General features: G+C 48.2%; 3 protein-coding genes across 10 annotated transcripts in view; 1 reads left to right on the top strand and 2 right to left on the bottom strand.

Moving 5' to 3' along the window:
* The window catches only part of PYM1 (PYM homolog 1, exon junction complex associated factor), a 233,812-nt gene that overhangs the window by 88,148 nt on the left and 118,140 nt on the right, over positions 1–27,524 (top strand). The window lies entirely within an intron of this gene.
* On the bottom strand, positions 606–2,882 carry RPS26 (ribosomal protein S26). 2 transcript variants are annotated; one of them, XM_050749208.1, is made up of 4 exons: positions 2,568–2,882; positions 2,142–2,319; positions 1,294–1,424; positions 606–709 (listed from the first exon to the last, which is right to left on the bottom strand). In XM_050749208.1, the coding sequence occupies exons 1-4, from the start codon at positions 2,568–2,570 to the stop codon at positions 674–676; spliced, it is 348 nt and encodes a 115-aa protein (XP_050605165.1). In that variant the 5' UTR covers positions 2,571–2,882; the 3' UTR covers positions 606–673. The 2 variants fall into 2 exon arrangements, with proteins under 2 accessions (XP_050605165.1, XP_050605164.1); XM_050749207.1 differs by lacking the exon at positions 2,568–2,882 and having other exon boundaries at positions 2,142–2,357.
* IKZF4 (IKAROS family zinc finger 4) overlaps positions 6,557–27,524 on the bottom strand; it is a 32,086-nt gene continuing 11,118 nt past the window's right edge. For 2 of the 7 annotated variants that reach the window (XM_050749141.1, XM_050749144.1), the window contains 10 exons: positions 26,906–26,957; positions 25,655–25,752; positions 23,424–23,573; positions 21,213–21,306; positions 19,502–19,606; positions 17,626–17,886; positions 16,740–16,907; positions 12,058–12,207; positions 11,450–11,581; positions 6,557–10,403 (listed from right to left, as the gene is read on the bottom strand). In XM_050749141.1, coding sequence (XP_050605098.1) covers positions 9,643–10,403; positions 11,450–11,581; positions 12,058–12,207; positions 16,740–16,907; positions 17,626–17,886; positions 19,502–19,606; positions 21,213–21,306; positions 23,424–23,510 — 1,758 coding nt within the window. In that variant the 5' untranslated portion in view covers positions 23,511–23,573; positions 25,655–25,752; positions 26,906–26,957 and the 3' untranslated portion in view covers positions 6,557–9,642. The other 5 variants (XM_050749145.1, XM_050749146.1, XM_050749143.1 and 2 more) reach the window with 4 other exon arrangements.

Raw genomic sequence — 27,524 nt, 5'->3', positions numbered from 1 at the left:
AGGGGTATAAACACCTCAGTTTAAGTCACTTCCCAATGTGCTCCTCACTCAACTAATAGCTTTTCCTCATTCTCCTAATGTTTATCCATTTTTAGGATGTCAACTTAAACTTGATGCGGTTAAATCTAAAATTCACAAAATAAATCTCCCTTTATTTTACACAGCTATGCAAATTGAGGTCAAGGATATGATCACAAACAATTTAAGGTTTAAATTTACATAAATAGCTGGGTGAGGTTGGCTCAAGCCTATAATCCCAGCACTTTGGGAGGCCAAGGCAGGTGGATTAACTGAGGTCAGAAGTTCAAGATCAGCCTGGCCAACAAAAATACAAAGATTAGCCGGGCGTGGTGGCAGACGCCTGTAATTCCAGCTACTCAGGAAGCTGAGACAGAAGAATCACTTGAACCCGGGAGGCGGAGGTTGCAGTGAGCTGAGATCGCGCCACTGCACTTCAGCCTGGGCGACAGACTGTCTCAAAAAAAAAAAAAAAAAAAACAACTCAAACTTTCCTCCCCATCAAAGTAGTACATGTCACATCACACCTGGTCTAACACACACAAAACCCCCACCCTATCTGGCACAGATACACTTAACATGCGATATTAAGTACAATTTCCATTTTATTTTTCTCCAGAGAATAGTCTGTCTCAGTCTTTAAGGACTCAGCTCCTTACATGGGCTTTGGTGGGGGACGTGGGGCAGCACCCTGAAAGACAAAGAAACAAAACAGTAAATTAAAACCCATGGATTCAAGATTCCCTTCCCGAAAGAACTTGATCACCATCCTCTCACTAACAATGTATTCAAGCTACAAATGCATGGGAAGCTGGTAGAGGTGGAGGGAGAACACTACTCTGCCGTGTCTCTAAGCATGTTCAGGTGTGGGTCTCACCTGCCTTACAGCTAAACCTGAGGCAGAGACCTTAATCTTATATCCCCTGCACCACAGGAGGATGCAACTTTTTTTTATTTAAGAGATAAGGTCTCACTTTTGCCCTGGCTGGAGTGCAAGTGGTATAATCGTAGCTCACTGCAACCTCAAACTCCTGGGCTCAAGTGACCCTCCTGCCTCAGCCTCTCGAGCAGCCGGGACTATAGGTTCGCACTATCATGCTTGGCTTCCTTCTAAATATTTTTTGAAAACATGGGGTCTTGAACTGTTGGTTTCTAGCAATCCTCTTGCCCCGGCCTCCCAAAGTGTGAGGTTACAAGCATAGGACACCGTGACCCGCCAGAATGAAATTTTTTAAACCAACACTCCCCTGGCTTCCATTCTTTTTAAATACTCACCGCAGGTCTAAATCGGGGAGGGGGTGTTCGGTCCTTGCGGGCTTCACGAGATCGATTCCTGACTACTTTGCTGTGAATTGCACAACTCACACAGTAATGCAGCTTCACATACAGCTTGGGAAGCACATAGGCTAAGGAATAGAAAATAGAGTTATACTAGTATTATACACCTACCTTGCTTTTTTGTTACATGATCTTACATGTTCACGTCAATTAAAACTAAACCTATTTAAATGCCTGTCCCGCACATAAAAGCACCCCCAAAGCCCCTGTTCTTGAGCACATGTGTTCATCTTGACACTACAAAGACCAGACTGACACTCTAGATGCAATAAACCAATAATCCAGTTCCTTCTACAGCTACACCCGCCCTAATGCCTACCCTGAACCTTGCTCTTTCTATAAAAATAACTTAAGGAAAAGAAACAAAGCGACGTTCTTATGGCTCCAAACATCATCCTTTCACACCAAACTAGACTGCCTCCATTCTCGAAACGTTGAAGACATTCTTCCTCACCTGTACATTTTCACAAGTACTCAAATAATCATAGTATAAAAATTGTCAAATTTACCAAGTTTCTAGTTTTTGGAATCTCATAACCGAAACAGACAAACGTTTACCTCAGAGTAAAGGCTGTGCGCTCTATCACAAAAACTAACCTTCTGCCCGGAAAAGAATCAAAACGACAAACATGAGCACATAATATTCTTTTCTACCAGCAACAACCTTACATACGTGGAAAGTGCCTGAGGGGCTCCAACGAACAGAGCCTGCAGAAGGGCGAGGTTGGGTGAAGGCTTTTAAGGTACTGGGATCCTCAAGCAGTTCTAGCCGGTGATCCACTCACCATCAAAGACGCTCGCTTCAGAAATGTCCCTGACCGCTGCGGCCTCCACTATGTTTCGAATGACGAATTTCTTAATGGCCTTGTCCTTGGGAACGCATCGGGCACAGTTAGTGCAGCGAATAGGCTGCACATGGCCGCGGCCCTTTTTGGCACGACCGTTGTTCCTTCTTTTCTTTGTCTGCATCAGGACGGAAAACCTGTTAGGAAGGCGGCGCAACTTACCCAGCCTCAGCCCCTTTCAGGCCACAGGCCGCACCGGGAGCCTACAGGAAGGCGCCGCTCGGATCTCCTGTTTCTCCGCAAATCCCGCCAAGCCTCAGAGCAAATGTACACTGTCCACCCCTCAGCTGTGTTCCAGGATTTCAAATCCCCACAATCCCAGGGTCTGCACCCGAACCCCCATTCTCACCACGCGACAGGACCCACCATTTCGGACGTACGGACCGAAGAGAGGAGGCGGTGCCTGGCAGAGCCCTCTTATATAGCATGAGATCCCTACGCGCACACCGGGAGAATCCTTAGGAGACGGGCGTCAAGAATAGCAACTCACTTTACTCAAATATTCCCTTATATTCAGCATTTCTGCTGAAATCTAGGGTGAAAATGCGTTCCTAGTGTTTATTTATCTGTGGAACAATGTGCACATGGGACTATTTAGCCGGCTGGCGGAAGAAAATCGAGGTTATGTGTCTCCCAGCAAGCCTTGCGCCGCGCCGCACCGGACGCAATGCTGGACGACGCAGTTTTCCGGTTTACGCGACGGTAGGCGTGGAAGTTGCCCGACGCTGGACCACAAGGCGCACTCCTTATTAGAGGCCAGAGAGGGAGAGATGCTTGGTGGGAATTGTAGTGCGAAGCCAAGAGGCGCCTCTGGCCCCAAGTCCTTAGACCGAAGGCGGCGCTGCGCCACCGGGGGACGCCCTGGGCTCATTTCTCTGACAGTCCTGCTACTAGGTAGGTGTAGGATTACGAAGAGGAAGGCCTGAGAGGAAACAAGCATTTTGTGAATCCCTCCTTCCAATATGGAGAAAACCCCACAATGAAGTGCATTGAGGCTGGGGCTATTTCTCATTCATTTTTTAATCTCTGGACCCTGTTGGCACAGTGACTGGCACTGTGGTAAGCGCCTTTATAAATATTAACTCATTTAACTTTGAGCAAGCCTGTAGGCAGGTACTATTATTATCCTCACTTTAAAAGTTGAAGAATTTAGCCAGGTGTGGTGGTGGGCACCTGTAATTCCAGGTACTCAGGAGGCTGAGACAGGAGAATCGAACCTGGGAGGCGGAGGTTCCAGTGAGCCTCTGCACTCCAGCCTGTGTAACAAGATCGAAACTCTGTCTCAAAAATAAATAAATCAATTTTTAAAAAAAGATTGAAGAATTGAGGTGCAGTAGGTATTCTGGCTCCGCTGTACTATGCTGTATGTCACCTAACAAGTGGGTGGAGGAAATAGCCTGGACTAATGACTTAAACGTTTTTCAACACGAATACATTTTACACTGGTACCCGGTACACACAAACATGATTACATGCACATGCAGAACTGAAACACAAGCTTCATGAAACGATACTTACCCTTGTCATAGGTGTGCTGGTATGTTCTATTCTCTATTTTATATTTTTCTATTCTCTATTTTATTTTAATAAATGCTGATCAAAAACCATGAAAGTTATTTCACCACTGATTAGTGAGTCTGACCCCTAAGTGAAAGATTCTTGTGTATAAACTCCATTTACCTCTGGAGAGCCATCAGAAAGACTTAAGCCTTAGGCTGGGTGCAGTGGCTTACGCCTGTAATCCCAACACTTTGGGAGGCCAAGGCGGGCAGATCACCTGAGGTCAGGAGTTTGAGACCAGCCTGGCCAACATGGTGAAATCCCATCTGTACTAAAAATACAAAAATTAGGCCTGGTGGCACACACCTGTAATCCCAGCTACTCGGGAGACTGAGACAAGAGAATTGCTTGCACCTGGGAGGCGGAAGTTGCAGTGAGCCGAGATTGGGCTACTGTGCTACAGCCTGGGCAACAGAGCAGAACTCTGTCTCAAAAAAAAGAAAAAAAAGAAAGCTTCAGCCTTGAGCAGGAATGGCTGTCCACAGACAGCCAACCACCCAGTTGTCTCCAAAGCTGAAGACACTAGGGTGGCAAGGGGGCCTCCTAGCATTGAGACCCAAGATGGTACAGATGGAAACCATTGTTCGTTCATGACTCACTCTAGAGTCTGAACACACCAGATTCACCTTCCCTCCAGCAACCCATCAGGCATCATGGTTTCTTTTAAACTTTAACCCACTTTTTGGTGCTAAAATCTGTTTTCTTACTTTCTTTTTTCTTTTTTTTTTTTTTTTTTGACGGAGTCTCGCTCTGTCGCCCAGACTGGAGTGCAGTGGCGCGATCTCGGCTCACTGCAAGCTCCGCCTCCCGGGTTCACGCCATTCTCCTGCCTCAGCCTCCGGAGTAGCTGGGACTACAGGCGCCCGCCACCACGCCCGGCTAATTTCTTTTTGTATTTTTAGTAGAGACGGGGTTTCACCGTGTTAGCCAGGATGGTCTCGATCTCCTGACCTCGTGATCCGCCCGCCTCGGCCTCCCAAAGTGCTGGGATTACAGGCTTGAGCCACCGCGCCCGGCCTTTTTTTCTTTTTTTTGAGACAGACTCTTGCTCTGTTACCCAGGCTGGAGTGCAGTGGCGCCATCTCAGCTCACAGCAACCTCTGCCTCCTGGGTTCAAGCGATTCTCCTGCCTCAGCCTCCCAAGTAGGTGGGACTACAGGTGTGTACCACCATGCCCAGCTAATTTTTATATTTTTAGTAGAGACAGGGTTTCACCATGTTGGCCAGGATGGTCTCGATCTCTTGACCTCATGATCCATCCGCCTCAACCTCCCATAGTGCTGGGATTATACGTGTGAGCCGCTGCACCCGGCCCCAGCTAATTTTTGTATTTTTAGTAGAGACAGGGTTTTGCCATGTTGCCCAGGCTGGTCTCAAACTCTTGAGCTCAGGATATCCACCTGATTCGGCCTCCCAAAGTGCCAGGATTACAGGTGTGAGCCATTGTGCTCAGCCTTTTTTTTTTTTTTTTTGAGATGGAGTCTTGCTCTGTCGCCCAGGCTGGAGTGCAGTGGCTTGATCACGGCTCACTGCAACTCCGCCTCCTGGGTTCAAGTGATTCTCCTGCCTCAGCCTCCCAAGTAGCTGGCACTACAGGCACATGCCACCATGCTCAGCTAATGTTTTGTATTTTAGTAGAGATGGGGTTTCACCATGTTGGCCAGATAGTCTTGATCTCCTGACCTCGTGATCTGCCTGCCTTGGCCTCACAGAGTGCTAGGATTACAGGCGTGAGCCACCGTGCCCAGCCCTTTTTTTTCTTTTTTAAGATGGGTCTGGAGGCTGCAGTGGCGTGATCACACTTCAGTGCAGGCTCGACCTCCTGGGCTGAAGTGATCCTGCCGTCTCAGCCTTCCGAGTAGCTGGGACTACAGGCATGTACCACAGTGCCTAGCTAATTTTAAAATTTCTTGTAGAGATGGTGTTGCCCAGTGTTGCTGAGGCTGTTCTCAAACTCCTAGGCTCAAGTGATCCTCCCAAGTAGCTGGGATGACAGGTGTGCTCCACCACTCCCAGCTTTCCTGTCTGTTTTGACTTTGAATTTGCCAGTTTCAATGGGACATGGAAAATAATAGACTCTAGATAGGAGTCACTTCACTGTAATCTCATGGAAAACAGAAGGCAGACATTACTATATGGAATAGCAATGAGGTAGATGGAAGAGAACAGAAAAAAGTTCAGAGTAAAGGGAACAGAAAATAGTTACTATTTAAGACAGAAACAAATTGATGTTCCTACTTTGGATTTTTCTAGCTTAGGGGTTTCACTGGCTGCATTTCCTGGTGTAAAGGGATGAGCACATGCTTTGGAGTCACACGCCCCTGGGTTCAAATTCTGGTTCTGTCACTTACTGGCTGATGAGCCTTGGACAAGGTATTTATTCTCTCTTGGGCTTTTATTTTTTCACGAATAATTGTGATCATCCTTTTGTAGGTGTTTCTACAATTCAATGAGTACTTAGCATTTATGAGATGCTCAAGCAGTGGTAGACCCTATGATTATCATCATTCACATTATTTTACCCTGGGCATAGAATGTGTTTTGTGCACAGTAGGTACTCAACAAATGTTTGATTAATTTCTACTTTGGGTAGACAGGCAAGTCAGACTTTCTCTCCTATCCTGAAGGCACTCCTTTCTGGTAGGAAAATCTCCTCCATTTCCCAGTCTAGGCTGAAAATTCTTCGTTTTTGTTCACCTCCTAAACTGTTCAGTAGTTGGTATAACATACTGCAAGGAGGACCCCTCCCTCTTAGTAGAAAATCAAGGCGAAGGAAGTCTGCAAAAACAACCAGAGGTGTTAAATTACTCATGTTTATTTATAACAGACTTTCAGCCAGTACAGTACAAAACTTACAGTAGTATATCTCCATTACACAAATATTTACTTACAATATATTACATATACAAAATGCTTTGCAATAAGTCTCAAAAGCTAGTTTAACTCCCCTTGAGAAAGGAGAAAAACTCTTTAAAAAAGTGGGGGAGGGGAAATCAGAAGAAGAGAGGAGGAGGTGAAGGGGTAAAGGTCAAAAGAGACACCAAACATAGGCTACAAAGGAAACCCTAAGAGTAAGGGAGAAGAGAGGTGGTATTGCACTTGCTTCTGTGTTTATTTTTTCTTTTTGTTCTTCATAACTTCTGATTAAAAATATATATATTTATATATATATATTATGTACACAAGGAAAGAAGCTGCCAGAAGTATTACAAAATCCTATCTGCAGCTTGGACACTGACACAAAAAAAACAAAGGTCTGGAAAAGTGTCTACTTAGAAATTTTTTTGTTTGTGGTATTGATTTTGAATAGCAATATAAAAGGAAACACCTCTTTTCTCCATGTGGGTTTCAGTGTGTGTGTATTTTTTTTTCTTTTTCTTTACTTTTTTTTTATGCAAAAGGAGCTGGGAGAGAGCATGAGGATGTTTGAGGTTCCAGAGCTGGAAGGCTCTGAAAAGTAGGATTTTGTACCTAAGACCCTGGTTAAAGTGCAATGATGGTCTGGAGAGAGACAGGATGCCCCCTCTCCCCTCCTTAGCACCTGGTCTTGCCCTTCCAGTCTCTGCTCTCATGGGCACAGAGTATAGCCTCAGAGCATAGTCCTTCATGTTCCGGGAGGTTACAGGTGCCACAGTTGACTGGGGAAGGGGATGAGGGCACCCTAAGGCTCTGATACCCCAGAAGGGACTAGTCCTTATGAAGTGTCACCAAATACACAGCAGACACAGAAGAGGTGGGAGGGGGTAGGTCTAACAGGAAAGGCTCAATAACCAGAATAGTTCAGGAAAAGCCCAGATATTAATCTCAGCTCTGCTGACATTCTAAAACGGAGCTAGCACCCGAGGGTGCCGTTGAGGATTCTTCCTTTCTCTAGAGACCACTCTGCTCTGAGCTAACCTCCCCATTCTCTGCCCTTGGCAGCATCTATTTATTGCTACATTGTCAAGGAGGAACAATCACCCCACAATGCTTCTCCCTGCCAATCTGGTTCTCTTGCGGAAATCTCAGAGTGGGGGAGAAAAAGGAGGACAAAGAGGAGAAAGTTTTTTAGGGTCTCCCTTCCCATAAGAAGGTAAGGTAGACTCCTCTCAGAGCCCTTAAGGCCCTAATCTCAGGATCTGTTCCTTAGCCCACCCTTTACCATCCCCCAAAAAATATCCCTGATAGGGAGTGAGAAAAGTAGGAGGTAAAAGAGCCAATAAGGAAAGGACATGTGGAAAGAAAGATGGAAGGGGAAGGAAGGGAAGAGAAAAGGAGAGAGAGAAGGACCAAGAGTTACAACTTGTGAGGTGTTGTGTTTGGTTTTTACTTTTTTTTTTTCTTTAAACATAGAAAAACAGCCTTTGGTTTGAATCTCAAGGAAGCAGAGAGTGGGATGGCTGTGGCCTCGGGCAGAAAACTCTTGTAGAAAGAGACCTCCACTTGCAGTGGAGTTGTATCTCCTTCTGCCCCTTCTCACTAATCCTTGGTTACTCAAATAGCCAGGGGTCTCTGCAGTAGCCAGGAGTACCCTCTCCTACCCTGTGTTTGGGAGCTGAGTGTAGAAGGGGGTAGTAAAGGATGACCCCATTTCAGTTGTACCCATCCCAGTCTTGCTGGAACAAGGGTGGAATGGGGTGAAGGGCACATGCCCATGCTCATGCTGGGATAATTTTTGGTTATACTGAAAATTAGAAGAGAGAAAAGAGATACCCGTTTCTCCCTGCCACTGATCCTAAGAACAGGGCCCAGGAGCCCGGGAATGAGAGGGTGAACCCTGCTGGGAGGGAGCAGCAGAAGGCAGCATGACTGAGGGGCTGAGATAACCCCTTGTCATCAGGCAGCAACCCACTAGTTTCTCATAGGATGGGGACTGAAGGAGCCCCTGAGAGCCTAGGAAGGTCACTATAGTGAAGAAGTTTGAGAGGTGGAGGAGAAAGAGAAGAATTTTGACCCACCCCTTTCCCATGCCCTGGTTCCCAATTAGGCACCTGAGGCTCCCAATGTGTCAGAGACAGAGGGTTATAGACCTAGCCTTGGCCCCTGAGAATATAAAATTGGGGCACTCCAAGGAGAGAAAAGCCACCACTGAATAGACCGGTAGGTTGAAGGGACTAGAGCGTGTGGAGGGGTAGTTCAAGGAGAGGGACCAGATCTGTCACATCCTAGAGGGAGATCCTGAATGTAGGCTTTGAGAACTCATATTACCAGGGGAACATCAAGAGGACCCTCAGTCCCACAGTGCCTGGGGAGAATTTCTTCAGCCCCTCCTACTTCCAAGTGAGGAAATAATTCTTCATTCATTCAAGAATAGTGCAAGCTGCCTAAAGTGAGAGGGCACAAGAGGTATGGAGTACCAGGTTGAAGAGTCCCAGAGAGGAGATATAATGCCACAGAGCTAAGGTAGGGCTGGGGGGAGGTAAATCAGCATCAAAACTGAAGAATTAGATAATGTAAAGGGTGAGGACTTAAAGCAAGAAGCTTGAAGTCTCTTAGTACTAAGAGGAGCTTCCTACCCCTGGGGCTGCTGGAAGATCTGAAAGAGAAAAATTGACCTAAAGTGGAAAGGAGCTGTGGACAGGAGGGTGGGGGAGTGGCAAGTGACTGATATAAGTTAAAAAAAAAAAAAAGGCAAAAATAAATCAACTAATTAATAAATAGTATGTTGGGATGAGAGAAGAGAAAAAGGAAAAACATAAGCAAAAGACCTGTTTCATCACAATGCTTAAATCGGTCAGGATAGAGGAGGAGAATAGGTGAGGAGGGGTCAGGGTCAGGCGTGAGGTCAGGTAGCCAGTAGTGAGGGCTACAAAGCAAAACTCCTTGGGAAATGGTGGGGACAGGGATCGATGCCTGTAGGCAGGGCAGTGGAGTGGTGGACTGAGGGGAGAGGGAGAGGTTGCTAGCCCACCTTATGCTCCCCCCGGACAATGTGGGAAGAGAATTCGTACCGGTCCTGGCTGTGATAACCACAGATGTTGCACTCGAAAGGGTCTCTGAAGCCATGACAGCCCATGTGGATAGTGAACATGACGTGGTCCAGGAAGAGGATACGGCAGTGCTCACACTTGAAGGCCTTCACAGGCTCACCACTCTCGCCCACCACCCGAAGCACTTCCTTGGAGGGGCCTGGGGTGCCCCGCAATAATCCCTCCTGTGGCTTGGGGTCCTCTTTGGCGTAGGCAGGACTGTGCCGGCCCACCACAATGGTGGGAGGTGGCTGGGGTGGGGGACCCTGAGGGAGGGATACCACCCCTGCAACCCGATCTTCGTGGTTGCTTTCTGTGTCTGTGGAGTCCTGGCAGCCATTGCTGGGGGATGCCCCAGGGTCAGTCAGGGGGCCTCGGGCCCGGTAGAGGAGGGGACCTCCATCGGCCAGGTCCTCAGGTCCCTCACCTGCTTCTCGGGATCCTGGAAGCTCCAGTCGACCAGGGAGGGGCTGCATCTGGGTGTAGACAGAGCTGATGACAGGCGTGAGTTCTGAGATGCAATTGGTGGGTGGAAGGCGGAGGGGACGCAGATGCTCTGCACCCACAAAGGCCAGGGAACTTCCAAAGCCAGGTTCCAGGCTGTGGTGTGCCACCAACTCCACATCCTTTTCATAGCCACCCGAGTTCACGTCATAGGGGAGGTCTGAGAGGCTGAAGCGCATCTGCTTTTCGCCTGTGGAGAAGAGGAACTCAGCAGGGCTGGGTTTGGAGAATTCCTACACTCTCCTCAGGATTCTTTGTTTTCCTACTTGCAGGGCTGGGTGTAACATTATTTACTATGCTGCATTTACTTTCCCAGGGTCAGGTCCTTTGGGGGACTGCTCTCTGACTCTAGGCTGTAATCTTAGAGAAGGACTCAGTCCCAGGCCACTGATTTGTAATACTTCATTTTCTTACTCTCCATAAAGCTCCAGGTCCTTAGAGAGCTAATGACTAGTGCTGGGGATAGGGGGAACCACATACTTATTTCCTCTCTCTGACTCTCTAAGGGTCCACACAGACTGAAGTTCTTGTTATTCTTAAAAACTGAGACAGCCTGGGCTGGGTGCGGTGGCTCACGCCTGTAATCCCAGCACTTTGGGAGGCTGAGGTGGGTGGATCACAAGGTCAGGAGATCGAGACCATCCTGGCTAACAGAGCGAGACTCCGTCTCAAAAAAAAACTGAGACAGCCCGATCCCTCAACCCTGTGCCTTAAAACCACCACAAGTCTTCAGTGCCAACCCTTCTCCACTCTCTTTGAGTACATCCTCCCTCTTTACTTTCCTCCTGTCCTGAGGATAGATTTTGAGTAACAGAGCCCACCAGACTGCTTTCTTTCCTTTTTTTTTTTTTGAGACGGAGTCTCGCTCTGTCGCCCAGGCTGGAGTGCAGTGGCGCGATCTTGGCTCACTGCAAGCTCCACCTCCCGGGTCCACACCATTCTCCTGCCTCAGCCTCCCGAGTAGCTGGGACTACAGGCGCCTGCCACCACGCCCGGCTAATTTTTTGTATTTTTAGTAGAGACAGGGTTTCACCATGTTAACCAGGATGGCCTCAATCTCCTGACCTCGTGATCTGCCAGCCTCGGCCTCCCAGAGTGCTGAGATTACAGGTGTGAGCCACCGCGCCCGGCCCACCAGACTGCTTTCTTTCCCTAAACCAAATCTCCAGACCACACAGCTCAGATTTATTTGAGCTGTGGCTTAAAGCTGATACCTCTTTCCAACTGGACTCTTACCTACAAACTTCTGGGGTGTGGAACGCTTGCGTTTGGTGAGGCTGTTGGCCAGACGATCAATGAAAGTTGGCCGCTCAGAGGATGAGTGCAGCATGGAGTCTGGCACCATCTCCAGGTCACGTATTTCATCACCTAGTGGGAAGGAGGTGAGGACAAGTAGTAGCAGTTGAGTAGGGGTGGCATTGGCCCCACAGCCTTTCTCTGGAGAAAACCAGCAGGTCAGTAACCAAGGAAGGTCATACCAGATGCCTGGGAAACTGGGCTCTGTTTAACCTACCTTAAGCTCACTCCAGCAACATTTCAGATCATTTGGGGACAATCATACATATCTGGCCCTTGGTTACTTCTTGTGTTCTCTCTCTCCCATTAGGCCAAGGATATAGACCCAAACTTCCCCTACCTCTCGATCTCCCTAAAGCACCCACCACAGACAAGGCTCTGCACCAACTGGGGTACCTAGAATGGGGTGTTTGGCAGATTTACTGGGATAACCATCCCCTGTTCCACAGACTTCATCCCTCAGTGCGGGAGATACTGGAGTCACCCTTGTCCAGCACTCCCTCTCACCATCCCCTTTTAACTCCCCAGTAGTACGTCAACAGCTCTACCTGGTTGGCCAGCCAAAGCTTGGGCTTCAGTGCTGAGACTCTGTAGGTAGTTATGGCACCGCTCCTTGTGCTCCTCCAGGGTACTCTGCTGTTTGTAGCTCCGGCCACAGTAGTTACACTTGTAGGGCTTACCCACTGTGGGAGAGGAGACTGGAGGAGAGCGGAAAGATGGCATCAGAGCTACTTCTCGCTGTGCCCTGGCTCTGCAGATTCAGCCAAGAGCAAGTATACACTGGCATGGGGAGGAAAGGATGTTGCTAAACTGAGTTCTTCTGCTTGTCTTTCATTCCCCAACTTCAGCTGCAGCCATGAACAGATGAACCATATTTGATGATGAGGGATAATGTGCAGTTATGGGAGCAAGGGAATCCTAGAGCATGTGGCTTCAGACTGGTGGTGGGCTTGTTCAACATGGCCAAATTGCTGCTCAAAAGCAGTGAGGACCCAGGGACTTTGTAGGGGATCATCCCTAGCAGGCAGGCAGGCCCCACTGCAGGATCTCAGAGACTGGGGCCCAGACTGTGGTTTAACCTTTCCATTTGGCAGGCGGATGTAAGTGCTGTTTATCAGACAAGGGGATTTTTTGCTTTTTATGAACTATCTGCTTTGGTTTGGGGGAAACTGGTGGGCTGGCATGACAGAAATGAGAGCCCTTAGATCTGCCAATGTGGGGAGGGGGCAGTTTTCATTGACCTTTACTTGTATTTTGACCTCCAGCCCTAGCCTGGTTTACTGATTATTTTGTCTTTCTGTCTCTCTACACTGAGATACCAAGAGAGCTCTAGAAAGCCCATCACTGATGGAGTAATTCTGAAAAGAGAAAAGGAATAAAAGAACAGAGAATAAAATAAACAAGAGTAAAAAAAAGAGAACACCAAATTTGGGTTGTTTTGTTTGTGTGCTTATAATAAAAGAACAGGTTATAAAGATCTTGTTTCTACCGAAGAAAAAAAAATTGGAAAACAGAGTGGTACTTTATTTAAAGATAACTCTTAAGACATATTTGTGAGAGAAGAGAAACAAGGTATTGTATATTTGATGTATCTTGCTGCTATTGAGCAGGGAGACAGGAGAAGGTATCTCTAGGAAGTTGGTAATTACTGTTCACCCTTAACCCTGCCATGCCAAAACTGGGCCTTGACTAAATCAACCTACTTCATTTTACTCAGGCTCTGTAAACCCTTGTATTTTAGGGATGAAATGAACACCATGAATCCCAGTACTTTGGGAGGCCAAGGCGGGCGGATCACGAGGTCAGGAGATTGAGAACATCCTGGCTATCATGGTGAAACCCCATCTCTACCAAAAACACAAAAAATTAAGCCGGGCATTATGGCAGGCGCCTGTAGTCCCAGCTACTCGGCAGGAGAATGGAGTGAACCCGGGAGGCGGAGGTTGCAGTGAGTCGAGATCGCACCACTGTACTCCAGCCTGGGCGACAGATAGAGACTCCGTCTCAAAAAAAAAAAAAAAAAGAAATGAACACCATGGTCCCTGTCCACCCAAAGACCCTTGGGGAAACGGTTTAACATCTGGGAGAGGAATGATCCTCCAACTGCTTTCTTATTTTTCAAATTTTAATTGATAATTGATACATAATAATTATACATGCTTATGAGATACATATGATATTTTCATACATGTACATGATGTGTAATGATCAAATTGGGGTAACTGGCATATCTGTCACCTCAAACATTTATCTTTTTTTCTTCTTTTTCTTGGAGACAGAGTCTCACTCTGTCGCCCAGGCTGGAGTGCAGTGGCACAATCTCGGTTCACTGCAACCTCCACCTCCTGGGTTCACGCCATTCTCCTGCCTCAGCCTCCCGAGTAGCTGGGACTACAGGCTCCTGACACCATGCCCAGCTAATTTTTTACATTTTCAGTAGAGACAGGTTTTCACCGTGTTAGCCAGGATGGTCTCGATCTCCTGACCTCATGATCCATCTGCCTTGGCCTCCCAAAGTGCTGGGATTACAGGCGTGAGCCACCATGCCCGGCAAACATTTATCATTTCTTTGTGTTGGGAACATTCAAAATCATCTCTGCTAGCTATTTTGAAATATACAATAAATTAATGTTAACTACAGTCATTCTACTATGGTGTAGAACACTACAACTTATTCCTCCTATCTAACTGTAATCTTCTACCCATTAACCAGCCTCTCCCTGTCCACCCACTCCCAACCCTTCTCAGTCAGCCTCTGGTAACCACTGTTCTACTCTCTACTTTTTTTTTTTTTTTTTGAGATGGAGTTTTGCCCTTGTTGCCCAGGCTGGAGTGCAGTGGCACGATCTTGGCTCACTACAACCTCTGCCTCCTGGGCTGAAGTGATTTTCCTGTCTCAGCCTCCCGAGTAGCAATGAATACAGGCATGCGCCACCATCCCTGGCTAATTTTGTATTTTTAGTAGAAACGGGGTTTCTCCATGTTGGTCAGGCTGGTCTCGAACTCCTGACCTCAGGTGATCCACCCGCCTCGGCCTCCCAAAGTGCTGGGATTACAGGCATGGGCCACCGTGCCTGGCCTTTTTTTTTCCCCCCAAGAAGGGGTCTCACTCTGTCACCCAGGCTGGAGTACAAAGACATGATCACAGGTCACTGTAGTCTTGACCTCCCAGGTTCAAGTGATCCTCCCTGTCTCAGCGTCCTTAGTAGCTGGGACTACAGGTGTGTGCCACCACACCTGGCTAACTTTTTGTTTGTAACAGAGACAGAGTCTCACTACGTTGCCCTGGTTGGTCTCAAACTCCTGGGCTCAAGCGATCCACCCGCCTTGGCTTCCCCGAGTGCTGGGATTATAGACGTGAGCCACTGCGCCCAGCCTACTCCATACTTCTATGGGATCGACAGTTTTAGCTCCCACATGAGTGAGAACATGCATCCAGTCTCTTTTTTCTTATAATAGGGGTTGCAACAGAAAGCACTTCACAGAGATGGGACCTGACAGTATATCTGTGTCTCCTTCTGTTGTTAATAATCTACAGATCAAAATCCAAAATCTACCCAGTTGACCTCACAGCATAGTTGGTAAGAATTCTAGGTGCAAAGCCATCCTTGTTCCAAACCAGCAGGAGGAACAGCCCCTTTTATGAGGAAAAGGAGTACATATTTCTGGCACCGGAGCTTGATGGGATTCCAGCTAGGCTGCAGAATAGCTATGTGACCCGCAACTCATTTTCCCCCCAACAGCTTCATTTCCCTTGTCAACAAAATGGGGATAATCACATCTACCTTGGAATTGTTATGAGGGTCACATGAAGAAACATAAGTGAAATGCTCTGTAGATATAAAGCATGAATCAACGATGATCTTTCTCCCTGTTTCTCCACATACATAGAGATAAAGAGGTCCCAATTACAAGGTGGGAGAACCTGAAACAAGGTAAGTGGATGGAGAAAGTAGAAGGTGGTGAAATGATTGCTCTGTCCCTTTAAATCCTGGCTCAGGAGAGTTTAAGAAAAGAGAAAAATAGCCAGGAAAGTTTCCAAGGACAGACCCTACTAATTCTTTCTCCCTTCCATTCTTCCTGCCTTTTCCCAATCTTGAGCTCCCTCCTTCTTGCCAGCTCAGCTCCTGGCCTCTTCCCAAGTCCAAGCCAAAAGCCTAAAGCTTAGTAAAATGCCTAAAAAGTGCTATCTGTCCAGCTGATTCAGACAGATATTGATTCAAACAGTCTTGACTGGGCTAGAAAACCTTGTTAATCCAGTTTCCCAGCACTGTTCCAAACATTGATCTCTAGGCACCCTCTGGACTTTCTCTTGCCTCTGGGAAGGTGACAACCTCTTGGGATAGGGAACAGAAATAGGATACTCTTTTCCTATTTGGAAGTCCTAGGCTCCCTTTTTTGCAATTTGAGAGGCCCATGGATATTTCCAGGAGCCAGTAGGAAGTAAAGGAGAGGATAGACTGGTTGCCCAAGACCTCTGGTGGTGTGGGAGGAAGGAGGGTGAAGATGACGACAGGTGTGGGGCCTGGGGCAGATGGGAGTGAGAGGAGGGATCTCCCAGGGGCTTAGATGTTGGGGGTAATAGGGCATGGATTGTAGCATCAACAATCTAAAATACAAAAGTCAGGGAAGGCCAGGCACAGTGGCTTATGCCACGCCTGTAATCCCAGTACTTTGGGAGGCTGAGGCAGGCCGATTGCTTGAGATCAAGAGTTCAAGACAAGCCTGGGCAGCATAGGGAGATCCTGTCTCTAAGAAAAAATACAAAAATTAGCTGGGTGTGGTGGCATGTGTGGTCCCACCTACTCAGGAAGCTGAGGTGGGAGGATGGCTTGAGCTCAGGAGATCAAGTCTGCAGTGAGCCAAAATTGCGCCACTACACTCCAGTCTGGGCAACAGCGTGAGACCCCGTCTTGAAAAAACAAAAAACAAACAAAAGTCAGGGAAGGGTGACTGTTAACAGCCAAGAACATTGCCCCTATTCCTTTTGCTGCAAGTCACAGAATATGGTGGATGTAAAATACCCCATCAAGGTGTCTCCCAAATTTCCCATGAGGCCTTGCTGCCCAGAGGATGGGTGAGAGAGGCAGGGGGCCCTATCTGCTCTGTAAATACTCTCCCCTCCTCAATGACAGACACCGTAACTCCCCAAATACGAGAGAAGTCACTGAGCTCTACATACTGGGTGTGTTGGAGCCTCATTCTCTCATCCCACTGGACAGTCACTGACCTGAGTGTGTGCGGAGGTGACCAGTGAGTGCATCACGCCGGCGGCAGGCATAGTTGCAGAAGGGACATTTAAAGGGCTTCTCCCCGGAATGCAGCTTGATGTGGCGCAGCAGGTTCCCCTTCTGGGTGAAGGAGGCACCACACTGGTTGCAATGGAAGGGCCTTTCACCTGCAAGTGAAAGAACAAATCCCAGAGGACTGCATGTGAGGAACTTGGAAGGCTGAACCTGTCGACCCACCCTGTCCTACCTTGCCCAAGGGAAGGTGCTCTAAACACATTGCTGACTGGCAGAAGTGCAATGCACACAAACCCTGCTTTATCAAGATCCCTTGGGGATCCCTTGGGTCTTACTGTGGGGAAGGTGTAGATTAGAAGTGTGTGGCAGGGAGAGGGGCCTGGAACACGAGGCCAAAAGACTGTTACCAAAAACTGAGCCCCACAGGGCCCACTCTGCCCTAGGAGCCCAAGGCCTGAGGAAGCTGAGAAGAGAAGGCTTTTGTTTTCCGGTTTTGTTTTTTTTTGATTATTAGATGGAGGGCCCAAAGAATACCCAGGAGTCTAACCCCTATTGGACCACTGGCTCATTCTTGAGTTTACACTTTCCCCTCCCTCATATACTGAGAAAAATATCAGCTTTTCTTTATAACAGCAGTTGAGGAAAGTGCCAGGAAACTACAGGTATTGAGGGGAACTAAATTCTGCACCCACCCCCACCCTGCCTCGTTTTGTCAGCTAGAAAATGTGCTGGGTGAGACCCTTCCCTTTCTGAGGCTACCCACTCCCTGCATGGCCTCCTCCAGCCCCATCCCTGCTGTTGTCCCAGCACTGCCCCTGCCTCTCAACCCCACCCTGGGAGCTCCTCCCAGAGACCCTCTGGCTTACTTACCAGTGTGGCTGCGCTTGTGCACCATGAGCACGTTGGGTCCAATACAGACCATGCCGCAAACGTCACACTTGAGCTTGCCATTAGGCAGCCGGATGCCCCCAGGGGAGTGAGGCTCTGGCCCACTCCCATCACAGTAGCCCAAGGGCTCAGACAATGAATCTTCCACAATCACACTGTCGTCCTTTTCCAGGAGCCGCTCATCTGGCCCCAGCAGTCTGCTCGACTCCTCATCGCTGTACATCTCCACCTTGATGGAGTTGGCTGAGGGGTGGGATGGTGTTTAGAATAGAGAGAGGCAAAGGGGGAAGCTGCTCCCAGGCCAGAATGGCACTCTTTTTTTTTTTTTTTTTTTTTGAGATGGAGTTGCGCTCTTGTTGTCCAGGCTGGAGTGCAATGGCGCAATCTCGGCTCACTGCAACCTCTGCCTCCTGGATTCAAGTGATTCTCCTGCCTCAGCCTCCCGAGTAGCTGGGATTACAGGCATGCGCCACCATGCCCAGCTAATTTTGTATTTTTAGTAGAGATGGGGTTTCTCCGTGTTGGTCAGGATGGTCTCAAACTCCCAACCTCAGGTGATCTGCCCACCTTGGCCTCCCAAGTGCTGGGATTACAGGTGTGAGCCACTGCGCCCGGCCCAGAATGGCACTCTTAAAGTTTAAGAGGGTGTCTTTAGGCCCTGAGACATTCAAGCCTTAAATGGAACTAACACCCTAGTATCCCTGCTGCTGCTACCAGAATCCTGCTGGAATCTGAGACAACTTTTTCTCCCACCCACCAGGCAAATAGGCTTCAAGAGAAAAAAGTTGGGCCAGGTGTGGTGGCTCACGCCTGTAATCCCAGCACTTTGGGAGGCGGAGGCGGTGGATTCTTTTGAGGTCAGGCGTTTGAGAGCAGCCTGGCCAACATGGTGAAACACTGTCTTTACTAAAAATACAAAAATTAGCCAGGCATGGTTGTGTATGCCTGTAATCCCAGCTACTTTGGAGGCTGAGGCAGGAGAACTGCTTGAATTCGGGAGGCAGAGGTTGCAGTGAGCCGAGATCGCACCACTGCACTCCAGCCTGGGCGACAGAGCAAGACTCTGTCTCAAAAAGTAAAAAGTTGGGGGTACATAGGATGTCTTCTGTCACTGAGGAGAGGAGGCGACTAAGGGGAGCTTTTTTCTCTACTCTCTTGTCATTAAGAAAGATGTCTGGCTTGGCCCTGGGCAAGAAGCCAGCAAGTTAAGAGTGGCGGGAAAACGGACCTAGGAAGAGTGAAGGGGGACAACAGGCCAAAGAGCAAAACTGGAAGACAGACGTGCTTACAGTTCCCTCCCACCCCATTAGACTGAACCCCTCTACCCTCTCCACCTCCATAAAACTCTGAGGCAGGGCAGGAGGGATAAAGGAAGGAGGAACCATTGAGGAGAAGGCTTTGGCTCTAGCTCCGACCTACATTCCTGGCTATTCCAACCATTTAGAGAATGTCACAGATCTAGGGCCAGCTGGGGAGGAGCAGTCATGGGGACCCTGTCTGGGTAGGAGAATGGGCTGTGGGGAGATGGGGAGGTCCTTCTACTCTCTATTTCCTATCTAACTCCACCTGATGACCATTTCTATCTACCTGCTTCTCTAATTCCATAATTTCTCTTTGAAACCTTTACCTTAATCCCACCTATACCTCTTTTAATTCCACCCTAGTCTGCCAGTGACTATTCACTGTCCTTTCAGAAGCCAGAAAAACCCTAACACTGGTCTCCTTATTGCTCTTACAGACTAAGCAGGAGACCAGTAGGAGGTGACGACGGGGAAATGGTTGCCAGTGGAAGGTGAACTGAAGGCCAAACGCAAAAGGGTGTGCCTACTGCCAGGAGGTGGTAGGAGGTTACACTTACCGCTGAGTGAGCGGCTGGGAGAAGAGTGCTGGCTGTTGGGGGTGCTCACCGAGGGCCCCACTGGGGCCCCGAGGAACTCCTTCTCCAGAGATGAGTCCCCGCTACCTTGGAGGAGAGAACAAGAGGGCAGGTAAAGCTGGAGCTGGAGTTATCTACTGTCCATTGCCTAATCTTTTAAAAAAAATTCAGTTAAATTTCACAAATATTTCCTTCATAGCCATGTACAAGGCAGTGTTGTATGCTGGGCACCATACCTTGCGCCCCCGCCAGTCTGGATGCCTGGTGCTGCCTTCCGTGAGCTCAGTGGCTGGGCCTTGCCTACCCTACTTTTATCTAGGCCTGAGGGGAAGAGCATCACTGCCTGACGTCCACAGGAAGCCGGGCTGGGGCTGGGCGTGCCAGGGCGGAGAGAAAAATGGGGGCTGCAGAAGGGACAGATGTTCAGGACAGACCTTCTTCCCTACTGGTCCTCTCTGGAGCCCCCAGCCAGGTTCAGGATCTGCAGGAAAGGCAACTGGAATTGTCCCTGAATCTAATGATAATATTAGTAATCATCATAGCAGCTAATGATATTAATTGAATACTTACTATGTGCCAGGCTTTATTCTATGCACTTGAAATGAATAATTTCTTTTTTTTGTTTGTTTTTTTGAGACAGAGTCTCGCTCTGTCGCCCAGGCTGGAGTGCAGTGGCGCGATTTTGGCTCACTGCAAGCTCCGCTTCCCGGGTTCACGCCATTCTCCTGCCTCAGCCTCCCGAGTAGCTGGGACTACAGGCGCCGCCACCAAGCCCGGCTAGTTTTTTGTATTTTTTAGTAGAGACGGGGTTTCACCGTGTTAGCCAGGATGGTCTTGATCTCCTGACCTCGTGATCCACCCGTCTCGGCCTCCCAAAGTGCTGGGATTACAGGGTTGAGCCACCGCGCCCGGCCTGAATAATTTCATTTAATCTTCACAACAACTATATGAAGTAGGTGCTAATATCATGATTTTTTCAGATGAGGCAACTGAGGTACAAAAGAGGTTATGTTACTTGTCTAAGGTTACATAGCTGCTAGTGTGGAACTAGCATCATAGACAATAAGTGTCCATGTCCTTCTCCACCACCTACCCAGCCAATTGGGGGTCACCATCTTAGTAGGGAAGAATTGGGCCCCTTAGACTTTCTAAATTCAGCAAAAATTTGATTACTCCAGAAAGTCTCCTATTGATCTGATTCCAATCACATGTTTACTATTTGATGTCCACTGACTGTTAAGTGATCAATTTATTCTCAGTATATTTAATTTTTTGATAAATTGCTTTGTAAAAATGCTTTTTGAGGCTTTCATAATGTTTTTTGAAATCAGATAACATACCTAAAGAAAGATATGAATGTCTTTCTAAAAAAAATCCCTCCTCCCCGCAATCTTCTGCACAAATACATAGGTGAAATAAAAATACATGTAGATAAACACACACAGAGACACAGCACATATGTAGATACATATAAAGAGAACATACCTATTGGGATAAACATACTGGTAGCCTTCTACATTATCTGCTAACATGAACATGCATGGATGTGTGCACACAGGCCTAAATATGGAAGAGAGAGAGAGAGAGAGAAAGAGAAAGAGAGAGTGCAAGAGAGAGAGAGGAAGCCTAAAATTCATCCCTGAAGTCCACCTATTAGTACTTTACCCAATTGCCCAGCTATGTACATACTTACTTTCACAAAATAAAGATTCCATTATAAAATGGTTGGAGTCTTGGGCCTGAGGCAAGAAATCCGGAACACACCCTCCTGAGGGATCCCTCTCCAGCTTTGGTCAGTGGGAAGAAAACAACCACTCAGGACTTTGGGACCATTTCTCATTCATATCCTCTCCTAAAGTCCCATTTTCCCCATTTATCCCGTCAAAGCCTGAGGAAATTTGTTCACTATCTATAGAAAAAGCCTTATGGCTTGAAGCGGAGTTTTCCCAGCTGGGGATCTTTAGGTGAGCCATGGTTACCTGAAAATGTTGCCTAAAATTGGCACCACACACATATCATGAAGTGAGCATCTCAGGATTGTGGGTTGAGATTTGTAGACTCAGAGCCAGTTTTAAATATGTCCTTTCAACTAAGTGTAGGGTTTACTAGGGTTAGAAGGGCTGAAAAGGGTATTTTCTTATTCCCTTTATTAGTGCTGACTTGCCCTAAATCACTTGATGTTACTAATCAGGGAAGAACAGGGCACTTAGTTTTGAAGCCTTGACCCTAAAAGGATGAGTGAACTTGTTGGAAATCCATCGCTGGTCCCAGCTTATTCAGCTGAGGCTGCCTCTTGAGGCCAGGGACTTGCTATATGGAGGAAAATATATTTAAAGGTACACTTAGAAACACTGAGGGGAAAGTATCCTTTGTGGCTTTCCCAATTAAGGCCCAGAAGCAGGAAGAGGAGCAGGAGTCATACCAGTAATTCAAGAGGCTCTTTGATGCTATTGCCCTCCCTAAGATTAAGGTAAGGGGCCGGGCGCGGTGGCTCAAGCCTGTAATCCCAGCACTTTGGGAGGCCGAGACGGGTGGATCACGAGTTCAGGAGATCGAGACCATCCTGGCTGACACGGTGAAACCCCATCTCTACTAAAAAAATACAAAAAAATTAGCCAGGCGAGGTGGCGGGCGCCTGTAGTCCCAGCTACTCGGGAGGCTGAGGCAGGAGAATGGCGGGAACCCGGGATGTGGAGCTTGCAGTGAGCTGAGATTGCGCCACTGCGCTCCAGCCCAGGCGACAGAGCGAGACTCCGTCTCAAAAAAAAAACAAACAAAACAAAACAAAACAAAACAAAAACAAAAAAAAGATTAAGGTAAGGGGAAAATCAGGCTCAAGTCTACTTTCATGGGGCTAATATATATGTGTAATGAATCTGTTTCAGGAGTCAGAAAGGCTTTCGTGGGCACCAAGGATTTTGAATTCTAGCTCGGGTGAAGGGGCTAGAATAAGATTTAGGAAGTTTAGCAGTTCCTCTCTCAGCCCCAGAAACCCCAGTATGGGAATTTCAAAAGTCTGGGACTCCCAAGAAATCCCAGACTGTCAAAGCCAAGAATTAAGGCTGCTCTTAGGTCTCTGAGAAATGTTCTTGCTCAAAGTCATCATAGATTGGCTGAACCCCCAGAGGGGAAAGCCAAATCATGAGGTTCACATCAGAGGAACTGGGAGGTAGGTAAAGGCTGAAAAGTAGGAGGGAGAGAAAGGAACTGGGAAACAGGCCACAAGCTAAAGGTGTTTCACATGTTAAAGGAGGTCAGCCCTCCACTCCTGCTGCCTTTCCTTGAGACCTTTACATAGTGGCTACATCTAGGGAATAGCCATGAGCTTGGAGAACCTCCACACTTCTCTGCAAGGGACCTCATCATAACTGCTTTCCCTTTCTTGACCATGGGCTCCAGGGTGGCAGGATCCTAGCCTGCTAGGAGGGAATAGTGGGCAGAAGAGCAAAGAAAGACGCCCATCCTCAGCTCTTTTGTGGGGAGGAGGCTGAGGCCCCTCAGATCTCTGTTCGAGGCTGAGGCATCTGCTTGCCAAGGCTCCTCTTCCTTACCTTGATTTTCTCCACTACCCCTTCCCACCCAGGCCTGTCTCGGTATTTCACCCCAGGCAGCTCTACCTCTATCCCCAAGGCCTAATCAAGATGTCACCACAGGCTCCCACTGTCCAAGTCGCCGTCTTTGCTTAGCAACACCAAACACCCTTTCCCATCCTCCGCAAGTATAAGGAGGAACGCCCCCTCCCCCGCTACACACATACACACACGCGCGCACACACACACACACATACACACACACAGCCCCCATCCTCTCCATCTCCTCAGGCTTGGGAGTAGTTACTGAATTGGCTCCCTAGCCCCAGCACCCCCCTTCCTCCCTCCACTAGCCGCCTTCTGCCTGAACTTACATTATCCTTCCCTTGCCGGTGAGACCCTGGGGTGCGAACGCGGCCGCCGCCTTGGAAACGGCGAGGGAGTGCGGGTGGTGTATGCATGTCTGCGTCTCAGTGGCAGGCAGGGGTGAGCCCAGCCACTCACCTTCCAGGAAGCGTGGATTCCTGGAAGTGAGGGGAACCGCCGTCATTTCGCAGGCAGCAGCAGCGGCACGGTGAGCAGAGGCCCACGGCTGTAGCCAGCAAGAGCAGCTCAGCCCAGGGTGTATGTGTGTTGAGTGTGTGTGTGTGTGTGTGTGTGTGTGTGTGTGAGAGAGAGAGAGAGAGAGAGAGAGAGGGGAGAGAGGGAGAGGGGAGAGCACGCTTGGATGTGCTTGGGGAGGGGGCTGGAGAGAACGTATATGTGTATATGGTGGGGGAGATGCTAGGCTACAGCATCCCTTTTCCAAGACAGTGCAGGGGGTGGGTGGTGGGTGTGTGCACAGGGAGGGAAAGGCAGATGCCGTTGCCCCTCGTGCCCAGCAGACAAAGAGGAACTGCACAACAAATGCCTGAGAGAGGCAAGAGTGTGTGCGAGAGAGCGAGAGAGCGAGAGAGCGAGAGAGAGAGAGAGAGAGAGAGAGAGAGAGAGAGAGAGAGTGAGAGAGATGGATGGGCCTGCGGGTGGGAGGGAGAAAGGGGGGGCCCCAGGGAAGGCCCAATCCTCTGCCAGCTGGGGAAGCCAAGGCCCCAGAGGTCATGGGGCCCAGGACACGGACAGCTTCAAGGCTCTCAGATCGGCAGAAAGCCCCTCCCCCACCAAACTCTTTCCCTCCTCCTCCAGGAGGAAGGTTGCTCTCTAGATCTGGGGACTGACAGCCTCCTCCTTTCCAGCGGCGAGAGGGCCCAGCAGTCTGGTGTCAGGCTAGTGTTGCTCCGTGGCCCTGAGACCTTTCAGATCCCAGGCAAAAAGGCTGGTATGGTCTTCCCCTCCCTCCTGTGCCCCTGGGGCCCCAGCAGCCGAAGGCCCTGGATGAATCCACCCTCCATCAGGACAAGGCCTCTGCTCCCTTCCCTTTCAGAGGAGCTGCTCACTGACAAACTGACCTACTTTGAAAGACTACATTTTCTGATTCCAAGAATTTGGCGGTGGGAGGGGCTGTGAAACTTTGGGTTGCCTACCCCTGAATCCCTTTCTACCAAAGTTCTCTTAAACATTTAACAGTCTCAGGAAACGGGGCAAGCACTGCTCAATTAATGGCATGAGCTGGGTTTGAGCAACTCTGTTTCCCTTGAAAGATAGGAAAATGGAGGGGGTGGTTATCTGTGCCGTAAATTAATAGACTCCTGCTTATCTCCCCCTTTTCCCTGCCCCAGAAGGGAATGATCTGCAGCTTTAAAAAGAGAAAAGGGGAGAAAAGATGGATTTTCTAAATCATGTTCTGTGAGGAATTCAAATCTCTTGGAAGAACAGGAGAGATACCCTTTTCATCAAGTGGCCTGATGAGGGAAGGTCACCTGGTGTGGAACAGAAGAACTGTGGGGGCCTGTGGAGGTTTGCAGTGTGCTTCAGGAGGGCTGCGTGCTGCAGCCTTTCCCTCTGCTTCCATATGACTCTTCCAGGAGAGATGGGTCAGTGATGAGCACAGCTTTGCCCAGTCCTAAGAGGGGTACTTTTCAGAGCTAATGGTAGCCCTACTTTGACTTTCCCCTTTCCCTTTCTAAGGTAGCTGCTGACATCTAGAATTCTCAAAGTACAGAGGAGGAGTTCCTGGCCTCCACTTCCATTCAGAAACCATCCTGTGCAAAGGCCACTTCTTATCTAGGAAATGCCAATCTGCTGAAAGCAGGGAAAACTTGGTTTCATAGCATGGTGAAGCAAATCACCTCAGTTTTCCACGAGTATCCAGTATTCTCCATAAACAGGTTTGAAAAGAGCTCCACGGGATTTGTAGTTTCTCATTTGCCTGCTTTATGGCAGGGACTGGATTTTATCCATCTGAGTGTTCCCCAGCACTAAAGCAGGGTCCCGAGTGTACTTGTTGCTCAGTAGTGGTTTTCTGAATAGGCTTAACTGAGCAGGAGGTAGGAGGACTGGCTCGCTCCTCACAAGCGCCATGACTTTTGTTCTAATAAAGTCTCTTCCAATTAAATGAGTCTGCCTGATCCCTGTCATTCTGTCAAGCATGTGGCAGGTATTGAATGCCTTTACCCATTCCAACTCCTTCCCTCCTTAAACAAGAAAGGGGCCAGAGTCAACATCTTACCTTACATTACCCGGGTGTTGCCAATGACTCTCATATGTGTGTCTGACCCATCTTGCTATCTCCTTTAGTGCATGCCAATAATTCCTTCATTGGTCCTACTTTAGAGTAAAAAATAAGCTATAGGTCATTTCCACAATGATGCTTGGGTTTCTGATAGGGATACTCATCACATCAAAACCGAGTTTTGGTTTCTATTATTTCTTTTTTTCTTTTTTTTTTTTTGAGATGGAGTCTCACTCTGTTGCCAGGCTGAAGTGCAGTGGCATGATCTTGGCTCACTGCAACCTCCACCTCCCGGGTTCTCCTGCCTCAGCCTTCTGAGTAGCTGGGACTACAGGCATGTACCACCATGCCCAGCTAATTTTTGTATTTTTAGTAGAGAGAGGGTTTCACCATGTTGGCCAGGATGGTCCCGATCTCTTGACCTCGTGATCTGCCCACCTTGGCTTCCCAAAGTGCTGGGATTATAGGTGTGAGCCACTGTGCCTGGCCTAATTTTTGTATTTTTAGTAGAGATGGGGTTTCACCATGTTGCCCAGGCTGGTCTTGAACTCCTGACCTCAGGTGATCTGCCTGTCTCCCAAAGTGCTGGGATTACAGGCGTGAGCCACCGTGCCCAGCCTTGAGTCATTATTTTAAAATGGAGACATTTCGTATAAAAATTTGGATTTCTGATTTCTCCTAAACATTTAGAAGTTTTGGCCACACTAGATACACATTCCTGCATGACAAGTTCTAGTGGACACTGAAAGCTGCTGTCCTTTTAAGTGGGACATATGTTCTCTACTTCATGACAGCCCCCACCATTCTTTTCTGCTTATTATCCTAACTTTACTTCACTCATTCACATGACCACCTGGCCCTCGCAGGCCTTTGAGGTTTGAAACCTTGTACCACTCTATCTGGATAGAACAGGATTTCATGTTTGGCTGGTGACTTCAGAGCAAAGGAGAAGGAACCACGTCTTCTTTCCATCTATTTGCTTCAAATTATTCTTCTAATGATGTCCGCTCATATTCCCCTCCTATTCCCTTCCTCCATCCCCCAAGAAGTCTGGAAAAGAGAATTACTATTTAGGGAATGTAAGATCACCAAAATAATTGCACACTACCAACGGCCACCAAGCATGAGAGTTAGCTGTGTAACTAGGACATTTAGAGGCTATGTGCCTAGGCTGAAGGCTCTCTGCTCTGCTCTACAGGAGAGCATCTGCTTCCAGCCCCTAACAAACAGAACACACAGAAGGCATACCAGACATATAGGAGCGGCCATTGCAGTCTTCTATGTCCATTTTAAAGAGATTCTGTTGAAAGAGAAAATAGCTGCTATTAGAAGATAGCTCTGGGAAGGGAGGAGGCTTCTCTTTAACATTCTTGAGTTAGCAAGAAACCTAAAGGAGTACTTAAGCATGGTTTGATACCATCCTAAAGAAGAAAAACCTTAGCCAGGCACTGTGGCTCAATGCCTGTAATCCTCCTGCTTTGGGAAGAAGGTGGGAGGATCGCTTGAGCCCAGGGATTTGAGACCAGCCTGGGCAATATAGGGAGATCCCATCTCTACAAAATATAAAAATAAATTATGCATCGTGGCATGTGCCTGTAGTCCCAGATATTCAGGAGGTTGAGGTGAGAGGATCACTTGAGCCTGGAGGTCGAGGCTGCAGTGAGCTGTGATCTTACCACTACACTCCAGCCTGGGTAACCAAGTGAGACCCTGTCTCCAAGAAAAACCTTACACTTTGTCCTGATGAAAGACAATGTACCCTGATTTACAAACCCCACTATTTCCTCCAATTTACAACTTCTGCAGGCCTCCCCAGCCTCTGAGGTGGAGACACTATCTTAATCCAGAGTGGTCCTTGATTCTGAGA

The sequence above is a fragment of the Macaca thibetana genome, chromosome 11 (genome assembly GCF_024542745.1).
Source record: "Macaca thibetana thibetana isolate TM-01 chromosome 11, ASM2454274v1, whole genome shotgun sequence".
In the NCBI taxonomy this organism is placed as follows: Eukaryota; Metazoa; Chordata; class Mammalia; order Primates; family Cercopithecidae; genus Macaca; species Macaca thibetana.
Note: the sequence above shows the minus strand (reverse complement) of the source record. Positions and strands in the feature narration are given on the sequence as shown.